Genomic DNA, 13,870 nt, shown 5'->3' on the forward strand with positions numbered 1-13,870 from the left:
GAGAATGTGTTTAACAGTCAGATTTATATAACAATGTGGACACTATGGTGGATCATCTCCAGTGAGTAAATAAAGGTAGGTCAGATGAGCATGACCTATTCTTGCCCTTGAAAGGACTACTTCTTGGATCCTGTTTAAACTGCAAAAGTTCATTATTGGTTTGAGAGTGCCAGATTGTTGTCCATTCCAATAGGCATCCAGCATGAATGATTTGTGCATAGTCTGATGCTGGAACAGCGATATTCATTAAATCTAAGGTGGTTGGATTTTTTGCAGCTTTGTCGGCAAGTTCATTGCCCAAAATACCAGAATGCACTGGAATCCAACAGAAGGTGACTAGTTGGTGGCATTTTTCAATCTATAGTAACAAGCTTCTAATTTCATAAAGAACAGGGTGAACTTTACCTAAAGAATTACATAATGCTAAGATTAAGCTCAGGGAATCATTGTAAATAACAGATTTTAAAGAACAGTCAGAACAGAGATTTTCTAAAGATGATTTAATGGCATATAGTTTGGCTGAGAAGATACTGAAGTCAGATGGAAGGGACGCTGAAATAGTGATATTCGGAAACACTGCAGCTGCTCCAACATTTGAATTAGATTTAGATCCATCTGTGTATATTGGAGAAAAATCAATATATCTTTGATTGTGAACAGCATGAAGTTGTCTGACATTTGAAGGTTGCAAAATATTCTTTCTCCATTGACAGAGGTAAGTGTCACAGGTCGGTATAGGAGGAGGAACCCGTGGTGGTTGAGTACAAGTTGCTACCTGTTGTACGGAATGGATGGAAGTATTCCAAACCTGCATCAGTTCAAGAAGGCGAAGACCAGTTGGTTTTACTATGCTAGGTTTATTTCTGTAGAGGTTTTCTAATGGTGGATTGAAAAGGTATGACTGAATGGGATGCAAGGTACAACTTTGTATCTTGACAGCGTACTTTAGCAATAGTGATTTCCTACGTAAAGATAGTGGGGGCTCATCAGCATCAATGTAAAGGCTATGTGCTAGCGACATTCTGAATGCACCAAGTGCAATCCTCAATGCATTGTGTTGAACTGGATCAAGCCAGCATAATGCACTCATTCTGGCAGAATCACAGATGGGAGCTCCGTAATCAAGACGGGATCTGATTAATGCCTTGTATAATCGAAGTAGGGAGGTTCGATCTGCACCCCATGTCAGAGCAGATAGTGCTCTAAGTATGTTTATCTTTTTTAGAGAAGCAGTATGTACATTTTTAATATGCTCTAAGAAATTTAGCTTATTGTCCATAACTAATCCTAGAAATCTGATGTTAGTAGTGACTGGAATGGAGACACTGGAAATTTGAAGTTCAGGATCCGAATAAAACTTGCACTGTCTACAAAAATGGATAGCAACTGTTTTCTGTTGCAAAAGTTGATAGCCGTTGATGCCAGCCCATTGCTGTATTTTATTTAGTGATATCTGCAACTGTCGTTCAATAGATCTCATGTTTTGGGAATGACAGGAGATGGAAAAGTCATCTGCATAAAGGTAAGTCTCTACAGTATTTTTAAGTTTAGTGATAGAATCTATTCTAAGAGTAAAAATAGTGGCACTCAGTAACGATCCCCGTGGAACACCTTCTTCCTGAATGAAAGTTGCAGAAAGGGCATGTTGGTATCGAACTTGGAATGGTTGGATCTTTTCCAGGCTTTAGGAACACCAAAACAGTAGAATGATGCCAAGAAGCTGGATAAACATTTTTGAGAAAATTTCAGTTGTAAAAGACCAGGAGAAGGCACAAAGCTTTGTCATCAAGATGTTGTAGCATGACATAATAGATGCCATCTGGTCTGGCAGCACCATTGTGAGCTGTTCCAATGGCATGCAAGAGTTCAGAGTATTGCAGAGGTTGGTTATACGGTAGAAAGAAGGTTTGAAAGTTAATAGAACACTGTTCTGCAGTGTTTTTAATTCTTTGGAATGATGGAATATAAGCTGAATGTCCTGAGGCTTCGGCGAAAGTGTTGCCCAAAACATTTGCAATATCTAAAGGACTAGATAGATCTCTCCCATTCCAGGAAAGGAGTGGAGAAGGTATAGTAGGAAACTTACTAGAAAGTTGTCTAATTTTTTTTCCATATTATTTTGGCGTCAGTGTCTTTGTTAATGCTTGATGCAAAAAGGGTCCAGGATTCTTTCTTGGCTTGCCTTTGTATGAAACATGCTTTTGCCTTTAATTTCTTATAATTTATCAGATTGGCTGTGGTTGGATATCGCCGAAACAAATTCCAGGCTTTATTTTTTGCTTTTGTGCATTCCTCGTTCCACCAATAATTATAATGCTTTCAGCTGGGGGATTTGATAGTGGTATTGTGTCTTTAGCCACAATTAGGAGATGTGATGTGATTATTCTGTCAAATCATCAAAAGGCTGGAGGAAGATTTTTTTCCTCATCGAAAGATATTAATAACTGGAATTTTGCCTGGTCTCGGGCAAATTGAGCTAGAGGAGTCTGTGCTATTAATAGGTTGCATACAATTGGGAAGTGATCACTGCCCATAGGATCATTAATAACATACCCACTCTATGGTCGGAACCAGTACTGGAGAACAAATTGAGAGATCTATTGCTGAGGTGTGTCCAGTTGGAAGCTGTACATGTGTGTGTGTGTGTGTGTGTGTGTGTGTGTGTGTGTGTGTGCGTGCGCGCGCGCGCGCACCGGTATTAAGTATGGTGAGATTTAGTGGCTCTAAAAAGCTTTCAATTAATCAACTCCACCTATCTTATTTAGTAGCACCCCATAAGGGGTGGTGCCCATTAAAGTCCCCTAATATACAGAGAGGTGGAGGTATCTGTATGAAGAGGTCTTCAAGATCTTGTAAAGAGTAAATATAGTTTGGCGGTAGGTATATTGAGACAAGTGTTATTGCAATATGGAGAGTTATACGAACAGCAACAGCTTCTATTTTCGTTTGAAGTGGTATATGTTTAGTTGGAATCTTTAAATTTACTAGGATCGCCACACCACCGTGGGCAGCATTAGCTGTATTTCGATCTCTTCGATAAAGGCAACAGTTCTTTATCAAAGGAGAAATTTGTAAGGTTAGGTAGATTTCCTGAAGACAAAGGGCAATTGGAGAATAACGATTAATTAGATCTTAGATGTTGTCTATATTGCAACAAAAGCCTCTGCAATTCCATTGTAAAATACAAGGCATTATTTGTATTTAGCTGATGAAGCTAATTCTGACTGCTTTTTGAAGGTGACTGGTTTCTGACATTCCAATTTTTGTTTGTCTTTTTTTTTTAGGAAAACTGGCTGACCAGTGTCCATTTCTTCTTCTTCTTCGGCATGGATTTCTAAAATAGGATCTTCCTGTATAGATGTGCCATCTGTGTCCGTGGCTGTATCTTGAATATTTTTCATAGCATTTGAGTTTGTAATACGAGATGTGGTAGCAATCACTGGAGGAGAAGATGCCGCTGGTATTATCAGAGGGATATTGTTTGCTTGGTCTGTGGCCTTGGATTGTTGCTTATGTACAGTTCATAAGCAACAATCAGAGAGAATATTTCTAGCCCAATCAGAAATTGATTTATTAATAGGAACTGTGACATCAGTTTGAACAGAGACTGCTTGATATTTTTTTACAGCATTTGCATAGGTAATATTTTGGTTTATAGTTGGTGCTAGTAATTTTCTCACTTCTTGGTAACTGACTTTGTTCTCAACCTTGTATTTTACTATTTTTTTCTTGGTTTTTCACTTTTCATATGTCTTGGAATATGCAGTATGGTCATCTTTGCAATTTGAACATGTAATTTTTGTAGCTGTACAGTCAATTTTGTATGTGGTCTGAGGACCCACAGCTGGGGGCAGACAGGAATTCCTCTACATACAGTTTGAGAATGGCCATACTTTTGGCATTTATAGCATCTTAAAGGGTTGGAAATATAGTGGTAAATGCAACAAAATAAATAATCTCCTAAATAAATAAATAAAATAAAATAAATAACCTCCTAAATAAAATAAATAATTGCCAAACTTACCCTCCTACAGAGGAGGGTAAGTTTGGCATATTGAAGGAAAGAATAATATTTCTGGTAGGTGCCAGTTGATTATCTTTTTTAATCATTATTCTTTTTGCTTCAATTACATTCTGTCCCTGCAGTTCTTGGGTTATTTCTTCCTCATTTAATAAATCCCAACTAGATATGATATCTTTAGATGAATTTAGGGTTGCATGAGGAGATATTTTTACAGGAATGACAGAAAGGCATATTAGTTGTAAAAGCTTTTCAGAATGTCTTTGATTTGTGGTTTCTATAAGTAAGTTTCCCGATTGCAGTCTCTTCACCATCTTGGAAGATCCTGCAATGCCCTCCAGATGTTTCTGTATAACAAACAGAGACAATTTACTCATAGGCTGACTACTTAAAGAGTGGAAGATTAAGAAAGATGGGCAGGGGTACTCCATCCTATGTCTTCTGTCTCTTTGGGTTTTCGTTTTCCATGTCTGCATGGTCTGTATTTGCCATGTTTGCTCCTTTTAGCCCTTGGCAAGAGGACTTATCCTCCAAGGTTTCCAGCCCCACCACAGGGAGGCAGGAGCAGTGCCACTAGGAGGCCAAGCGGTTAAAGTGTTAGTTGTTATGTTTGTTTGTTTCTTATTTCGTTTTTAGGAGCATTAACAACTAAGGCCATATTGCTACAGGATATGCGTTGGTCATTCCCTGACCTTTCTGCATCCTCCGTATTTGGTGGTGATGGGCTCGAACCCCGGTCTAATCAAGAAGCGTGTGCTACGCACTGCTGCTCCTTCCCACCTGGCTACGGAGGTGCCTTAAAGTGTTAGTTAGTTTGTGAACTAGAACTATATGAATAAATAAAGAAAGGTGGGTTTCCTTTCTGTGTTCTAACTTATGGGTTTCCTAGTATAGAATGGTTTGAAAAATAAGATTACTAAAAGAAAAATAGGAATTTAGAAACAACTTTAGTTGCTTTTGAAGAGCACTCTATAGATGGCAGAAATATTGCTTTGACCTCGATTCGCTTGGCACATGGGATCATAATAATGAGAGCATCCTTAGATTCAGGGGTGGTCCCTATGGACTGGATATCTGCAAATGTATCCCCAATTCACAAAGGGTGACCTGCCAGAAGGTTTGACTGAAGTGCTGAAGACATCTTTATTTTTGGTCAAACAGCACACACACAAAGGGGCATAAACTTAAATTGAGGAAGGACTGCTGTCAGAAAGATGTGTGAATGGAGATATACAGATGAGGTGCTTTTTTTTTTTTTGGTTGATACTGTATAAGTTTTCTTCCTTGCAACATTTGCCTCAACCACTAATACTGAAATATAAAAGCAATATTTTTATATATTCTTAACTGCTTTTTAGTTATTTTATATATTTATTATTCTTCATCTCTGCATTTTATTATTTTATTAAGCTATTATTATTTTATTAAGCTATTATTTATTATTTTTATTATTATTATTCTATTATTATTTTATTAAGCTATTATTATTTATAACATATTGATAACAAGAAGATTATCAATGTTTTTTATTTTTGTGGCTTTGATTCCACATTTTGACAACAATAAAACAATTCAAACATTTTTGTTTTAAGAGACTTGTCCCTATAGCAGAAAATGTATAATTTAAAGCCTAAATATACTGCCAGGTGTTATAATTATCATTTATGCAATTAACTTGTTTATCATTGGAAGTCTTGCATATTATGAAACAAAACAACAGACATAAGCATAAATGGCAACATATCTTGCTCATCACTTGCAGATCTACTACATCATGTCATTAGCTGAAGTTGTTCTGGTCTTTTGGATCAGCATTTTTCATATGTTATTTTTAAAATATAAATACAGTAAGTCCCCACTATTCGTTATTTGTGGTGGTTACGTTCCTGATAAACGCCGCAAATACCAAACACACGAATACTGAGTTATGGCTCCCATAATAATAAAAGGGTTCCATTCCAAAGTAGGAAATATATAAGAAAAACGAGTCTAAAATTTTGTCTATGTGTATTATATGTACCTACATATGTAAATAGACAAACACAGACAGTACTTAGTGAAATACAAGCATAAGGCATCGAAATGAAAAAAGAAACAATTTAATATTACAGGTAATATTTATTAGAAATTTCAAACAAATCTTTCAAACCAGCCTTTGCTAGCTAAAAAATTTATCCCGCCAGTGCTATCACCAGTTTTGCTAAAGTGTTGATAAAGGTGTTTTGCCTTTTCACAAATGATAAGTGAACTTAATGGAATTTTATTTTTAAGTTCAGCTATCTATCCACAGATTTAAAGCTTTTTCCATTTTTACTAATTTAACATCACGAGTTACAGAGAAAATTTTTGAAGCAATTAGCATGTTTTCGCAGACACTACAGCAGATTTTTTCTTCTGATCTCTTGATTAATCATACCATTGACTCATTGATTTTATAATGTTTAGCCACTGACGTGACGCTTTCGCCATTAGAAATTTTGTCTAATAATTCAAATTTACTCACTGTCATCATCTTCTTTGATCTTTTCACAATTCCCTTGTTATTTGTAACCATATTTTTGTAGGGGTTAGAAAAGAACTTGTCCACAATAAAGTCACATTCTTTTAACTGTTAACACACTCGAAAAAAGGTCTGTTTACACTAACACACTGCAAAACAGTAGATTTTTCACTTTTGTAAGCATATCAATTAAAAGCAAATGATGTAACCTTCCATGACAAGCGCAAGGATTAGCAGGAAACATCCACGCTCGTATTTTTGTCATCCCTCTATCCTCCCTACCTACTGAGCGCTGTTTTGACTGGGCAAGATGATTTTAGCCATGCTCATGTTTTTTATGGAGGAAAATGTTCACAGCGCTTTAAAATTCACATTTTTTTTTAGATTTTTCATTTTATATTAAATCAGTGACTGCGAATAAAAGAAACCACAAATACAGATACTGTGAATAGTGGGGGTTTACTGTAAGGTTAAATCTCCAGTGCATATAGTGTGCATAGTGTTAGGGTCAGGCACCACCTGTGGTTCCCCACATCCATGCCATATGTACACTGTAAAGAAATACAGTACTACTGTAGATGCCAGAAAAGTGTTGTATGTTGAATATGTAGTTTTGTGTTGGGTTCTGTTGTGTGTCCTGGCATTTGGCCGAAGGGTCCCTGGTGGAACCCCACGTTTCCCACACACACACACACACACACCACTAGGAAGTAGCTAGGCTGCCCATAATTCTCTGGCTAGTCTCCGTCAGGGTAGCCTCAGCTTTCTGAGCAGAGACCAAGTTAAAGAAGAAAAAAAAAATTAAAAAAAATAATAAAAATAAAAAATAATAATAATAAAAAAAAAGTGATTAGATAGAGTGAGGTAGTACAGGGTGTACAGAAGAAGAGGGGGAATGAAAGTAAGAGTAAGGGGATATAGGCGAAGGCATCCCCCAACCAATCAATGGACACTCAGTCAATCAGGCGAAGGCATCCCCAACCATTCAATGGAAACTCAGTCAATCAGGCGAAGGCAAAGAAAGGGGAAGGAATGGGGTCGAAAGTGACTGTACAAGGGAGCGCAGATAGGATTGCCATTTGGTGCCTCTGTCATTGACATCAGGTGGTGTCCAATCCAGGGGTTTAATTCAATCCAATGGTAGCTTTCAAAGTCCAATCGTCAGATAGTTGTCCGTTTGATGGTGTGACGGTCAAGTTCATGACTGTCTAATCTGGATGAAAGTCCATCATGGTCTCAAACTGTCTGTTGTCTTCCTTGGGACCCCTGTGGTGCTGATACAGGAACTGTAGATAAGGGTGTCCTTCGGCTGAAGAGTTCTTGTGCAAAACGCGTAAAGGCTGTATATTCCTCCCTACTATCAAGCAAGTGTGTTTCTTGGTCTTTGGGTATATAGGTCAAGGAACTGATGAAGGTGCAGCGGAGATCCTCATACAGGGGTCAGTCGTACATAAGGTGCGACCAACTCTCAGTCCCACCACAGGTGCAAGTGGGATGGGTAAAATGGTTTTCCATCCCAAAAATTCACAATCACCTAGAAGATACATGCAATTTACAAAAACCAGGCAACTACAGCATGGCCAAGTAACAGCCCTTGGCTCTAACCTTCAATAACTTTCCAAAGAATGCCATCCCCACAATTAGTAAACTATTAGTGACTGTTGTTTTCCATATGATATTGAAGAAGCTTGGGTCTGATTTAGGTCTAGATGGAGTAACTTTTATGGGCTTTTCATGCAATGGTCTCAGGTAGTAGATACATGGTTTCCCGGAACAGGTTAGCTTGGCTGCACTGCAGGGTGAAAAACAAGTAATGCACACCAACTGACTAATGGTAGTAGGCACAGTTTGTTTGTTTTGCATCGGCAACTATGGCCATAGTGTGGCACGAAGGCACAGCAGGCTGGATGGGTACCTAATTGGCACTGACATATCTGTAATGCAGAGATCTACCAAACTTGCATGCCCTTAAAACTAGCTCTAAAATCAACCACAGAATATATGCAATTTACAAACCTCGGTTATCATCGATCATATTTTAAACAATCCAAACCAGGAAAAAACTTCTGATACAAATTTTTTTTTTCTCTCCATTCATTTTATTCATGATTATTCGTGCATTAAGAATTTGCAGATAAAGGAACCACTAGGTGGTAGTGATCACACTGTACTGATGTTTGATTTACTTAAAGATATAATTACCATCAGGGTTAAAAGAGAAAGGTTTTTGCTTCCATAAAGGTGACTGCAGTGGTTTCAGACAGTTTTTAAATTCTGTAGAGTGGGACCAACTGATGATGTTACCAACAGCAAATTCTAAGTGGGAAGCATTCAAGGAACTAGGCATGGAAACTACTAGGCTTTTCATACCGATTAAGAAATACTGTTCAAGATTTAGGCCTAAATGGATGTCAGACTAACTAATGAGACTCGTGGCGGAGAAGGCAAATGCATGGGATGCATATAAATTATCAGGCGACAAATAAGACTATCGTGGATATAAGCTAGTATGTAATCATATCACAAAGGAGATTAGGCAAGCGAAGGCAGATTACTGGAAATCTTGGGCAAAGGAGGCTAAAAAAACAGCAAGGACTTCTTTACTTATATAAACTATAGAAGGAAGGAGATGAATCAGATTGGTCCACTTGATATCAATGATTCAACTGTTGATGATCCTGCTGAGATAGCTGATAATCTGAACGAGTGTTTTGCATCTACATTCACACATGAAGAGTTATGAAGGGAGGAAAATGCAGGAAGTTTATCAAACTGTAACAGGGGGTGCTTAATGATTTTGTAATAACTGAGAGCAAAATGGAGGAGAAATTGTTGAAGTTAAATATAAGAAAGGAACCTGCGAAGGATGGTATCTATCCAGTTATATTAAAGGATGTGACAAAGGAACTAAGCGAACCCTTAGCCATAATTATGAGAGCATCCTTGGAATTTGGGGAAGTTCCCACAGACAGGAGATATGCAAATGTATCGCCAATTCACAAAGGGGATCTAAGGGTGATACAAGTAATTATAGACCAGTTAGTTTAATTTCCATTCTGGGGAAAATAATGGAGTCACTGGTTAAAGATGCATTGCAGGATCAAGACTGCAGTAATAATTCAGACACAGGGTTTGTTAAGGGAAAGTTCTGTCTGCCAAATTTGATTGGATACTATGATGTGGTTACAAAGGAACTGGATGCAATAAATAATTTTGATATCATATACTTGGATTTTAGGAAAGCTTCTGACACTGTTACGCATGAAGACTACTATACAAATTGGAGCAGTACGGTATTAAAGATAAGTTGCTGCAATGGATAAAAGGCTGGTTGAGTAGGAGAAGACAGAGTGACAAACAATGGACTGCTCTTTGTGGACTAATGTTATTAGCGAAGTCTTCCCATGTTTGGTGTTGGGCCCACTGTTGTTTTGTATATTTATCAATGATATTGATGAAGGTATATCAGGCTTAATGTCGAAGTTTGCAGATCATACAAAGGTTGGCAGGGTTGTTATTGCCACTAATGACAGTACACTACTGCAACAGGATCTAGAAAAGTTGAACAGATGGGCTGAGAGGTGGCAACTGAAGTTTAATATTGAAAAATGTAAAGTACTGCATATGGGTTGCAGCAACCCCAGAGTAACATATCAACTGTGTGGTACTACACTCAGGGTGGTAGAAAATGAAAAAGACGTGGGAGTAATTGTGCAGTCATATATGAAGTTTTCTAAGCAATGCAAACAGCTGCCAGAGTAGGTCATTGGGTATTGTAAATGATATTCAGGAATTTTGCTAGTAGGGAAAAGGAAGTGATTATCCCTTTGTATAAGGTAATGATAAGGCCAAGCCATGAGAACTTAAAAAATTCTGGAGGCCTCATTTTAGGAAGGATATAGAGTTGCTTGAGTGTGCTTACCAAGAAAGGCTTAAGTTCTGCAAATTGCAGTGGCTGGAGACTAGGCACCTGCGAGGTGATCGAACTGAGGTGTATAAGGCCTTGAATGGGTTGAGCACATTGAATTCTGATGGGATTCTTCCACTTGCTCTGATTATGAATCCGAGGGGACATAAATTCAAATTGAGGAAAGATAGTTGTAGAACAGATGTGCAGAAATTTGCTTATTTGCCTTTAGCCAGCAGGTGGTTAATTGCTGGAATGAACTTCCATCTCTGTCGTTGTGGAAGTTGATAGCTTAAAGAAATTCAGGGAGAGACTACAAATTTTTTTTTTGGCTGATGCTGCATAAGTTCATACATTTGCTTTCTTTCATCACATGCCTCCATTACTATTACTATTTGATTACAGAGATAGTTCGAGAAAAAATATTAGCAGGATCAATAAAATTGATCCTGCTAATATCTTTGCCTCAAATTAAAGCATATAGGTTTATCAAGTAATGCCTTATCACTTATGTCTAACTTCCTTGACAACAGGGAAAGCAGAGTTCATTTTGAAGGAAGATACTCCTCCACTTTCCATATACAAAGGGGAGTCCCACAGGGTTCTCCTCTGGGGCCACTACTCATTGCTGTATATATTAACAACATACAAGATTGTTGTTAATATATACAGCTGACATGTTGACGTCAAAGTGCTCTCATACGCAGATGTCTTGAAAATATACAAAACCATCAAAACAACACGACTGTGAATCAATGGAAAATGGACTAGACACCATCACCCGATGGATCACAAACAATGGTCTAACACTAAACTTAAACAAATGCTGCACCATGTCTGTCACAGACTATCACAAAAAACACAAGATTAATTATCCCTATAAAGCTAATAATCATGAGCTATTGAGAATACATGAGGTTTCAGATTTGGGAGTATGGTTTTCTGACAAGGGAAACTTCAACACACATATAAATAAAACTTCAGCTAAGGCCTCCAAATCCCTTGGACTGCTTAAAAGAATCTTCTTCGATTTTACCAACATACAGCTCATAAAAACAGCTTGCATAATGATAATCAACCCAATTCTAGAATATGCCTCACAAATCTGGAATCCTCACACCAAAATTCTTATAAAACAACTGGAACGTATTCAGAAATCCATAGTCAGATTCCTGGTGTACAAATCTAGGTTGGAACTGAACACAAAATCCTACAATGAATGGTGCATTCACTTCGGGATGGTACCACTCTACCAAAGAAGAGCTGCGGCAGACTGCAAATTCCTAATGCATCTCGTGGCTGGAAAGTTGGATGCCCCCGAGCTGCTCTACCTCGTCAACTTCAGCTGTCCTCCAAGAGCCTTGAGAAGACAAAATATGCTGGCACAGGAGCCATTCAGAACTGATCAACTTAAATTCCGTTACTTTAACAGAACTGCAAAACTGCTAAATGAATCCAACATTGATATTCTAAATGAAAACATTAATATCAAAAAAGAGTTACAAAGGTTTTACAATCAAGCTACTAGAGAATGAAAATAAATGACTAATTTAATAATAACAATAATAATACTATAAAGATAGGTATACTTAGCTTTAAAAAAAAAATTTTTTTTCAATGAACAAAGATAAGAAATAACAATTATAAAAAAAAAAAAAAAAAAAAAATAGGGATAACAATAAGAATAATAACACAAATCAATCAATGCAACTACTTAATGTGAACTAACAAGAAAAGAAAACAACAAAATGCTTAGAAATACAAATTTCTCTGTCACCACAGCTTTTCTCAAATGCAAATCACTTCTAACGTATGATATGCGTTGTATATGTTGTAAATTGACCTTGTATATTTGACATTGTATATTGAGACCTGACATTATGTACAGATTGTAAATAGAATTATTACTGTGTTGCTACTGTCATATTCCTCCTCTGTAAGGCCTCGGCTGTTTTGGAGTAATAGAAAAAAAAAAAAAAAAAAAGTGTTTTCTGTTTGAACAGATTAGGTACATAACAAAAAATGTATTTTAAGCTGTTTTGTTTCGTAACTGTTTTTAAGACAGAAAAAAAAAGTTCAAATAAAATATATTTTTTAAATCTTAACAGTATATGTAAATGTTTTAAAAGCTTTCAACAGCATAAACATAAAAAATTCTCTTTGGCAGAAAATATCTCAGTTCTTACATGGTTAAAGTTATAAGTTTTGCCATTGTAAATATACCAATCATAACATTATTCTACCAATGAAGATGCCACTCCAAAAAAAGACCTGCAATATTTGGAATAATAATTAGTTTCACAGTTGTACTGATCAAACATTCAATTAAGTGTGTTCCATATTTTAAACAGATTTATTCATCTAATTTATTCTGAATCTGCAAATAAAATGCCTTTTTCTATATCAAAATTAATTTTTATCTAATTGTAATTCACAATAAAAATGGGGGGAGGGATAAGAAATGAAACAAACTTACAGCATATGAGCCAATCAAAAATGCTGCATTAACCCGCTTTTTACTGTCTGTTGTGGTGTAGTGTACTATTTTCTTTTTTGCCAAGGAATATGACTAGAAAAAATATAAATAACCTTTACTTTTAAGAATATTATAAACATATATTGATAAACATTATGTACAAAACAGAAGCAGAACTATAAATCAAAAATATTTTAATCTGAAACAAATATTGATGGATGGTTAGAAAAAAAAAAAACATGAAAAATGACAGCTTTAATTTGGTTATAATCAAAAGAATTACTGTTATAAAAAAAAACTTGCTAACAAAAAAAAAAAAAAAAAAAAATCATACCTGCAGGGCAAGATTGCAGATTCTAAAGAAATTGATCTGCTGATTCCAAAAATACCAAATTATGTTTGTCACATCTCCATTAAAAGTTTCATATACTGAAATTTTAGTAACTCAATAAAGGACCAATTTCAAATTATTATACAAAATTAGGCTCCACCACCTAATTTCCAAGGATTTCAGCGGCAAGGCCTATATAAATATATATATATATATATATATATATATATATATATATAAAAGGGGGTGGGGGACACTAAAATTTTGCCGAAAGAAATTTACAAGAAAGCAGTAGAATTTAGATGTTGATTAGAATTTAGCAGCATTGTTAGGGGTGCTCGGTCAGTTTAGTGGGAGACTACAGACCTGTCTCCTCCCTCCCCTGCCTGTGGATAGGGTTTTAAAGGGAGCCAAGTTAGAGTACCTAGTTCAGATTGCCAAATGGCATGTCAGCAGCAAAGCCGCAGTTTGTCTTCATAGGTGATAGTTGTCAGGTCCAGGTAGGAAAATCAAACTGCCCATCCGGCTCTGGGGTGGGACATGTCAGCTAGCAGTAGAGACCCACCAGGCACAAAGAGGTGGGAGAGAAACACATTTACTTCATTCATAATCTGCATCTTCACTCTACTTGCATT

The 13,870-nt window shown here is 36.6% G+C and overlaps 1 protein-coding gene across 1 annotated transcript in view; it reads right to left on the bottom strand.

Annotated features, from left to right (window-relative positions):
• Positions 1 to 13,870, bottom strand: part of LOC150091667 (dual specificity protein phosphatase CDC14C-like) — a 481,702-nt gene that overhangs the window by 295,060 nt on the left and 172,772 nt on the right. The window contains exon 4 of the mRNA XM_090385065.1: positions 12,905 to 12,997. Coding sequence (XP_090241191.1) covers positions 12,905 to 12,997 — 93 coding nt within the window. The remainder of the gene's footprint in view (positions 1 to 12,904; positions 12,998 to 13,870) is intronic.

Source organism: Mastigoproctus giganteus, chromosome 1 (assembly GCF_048544385.1).
Source record: "Mastigoproctus giganteus isolate SK-2022 chromosome 1, ASM4854438v1, whole genome shotgun sequence".
Lineage (NCBI taxonomy): Eukaryota > Metazoa > Arthropoda > Arachnida > Uropygi > Thelyphonidae > Mastigoproctus > Mastigoproctus giganteus.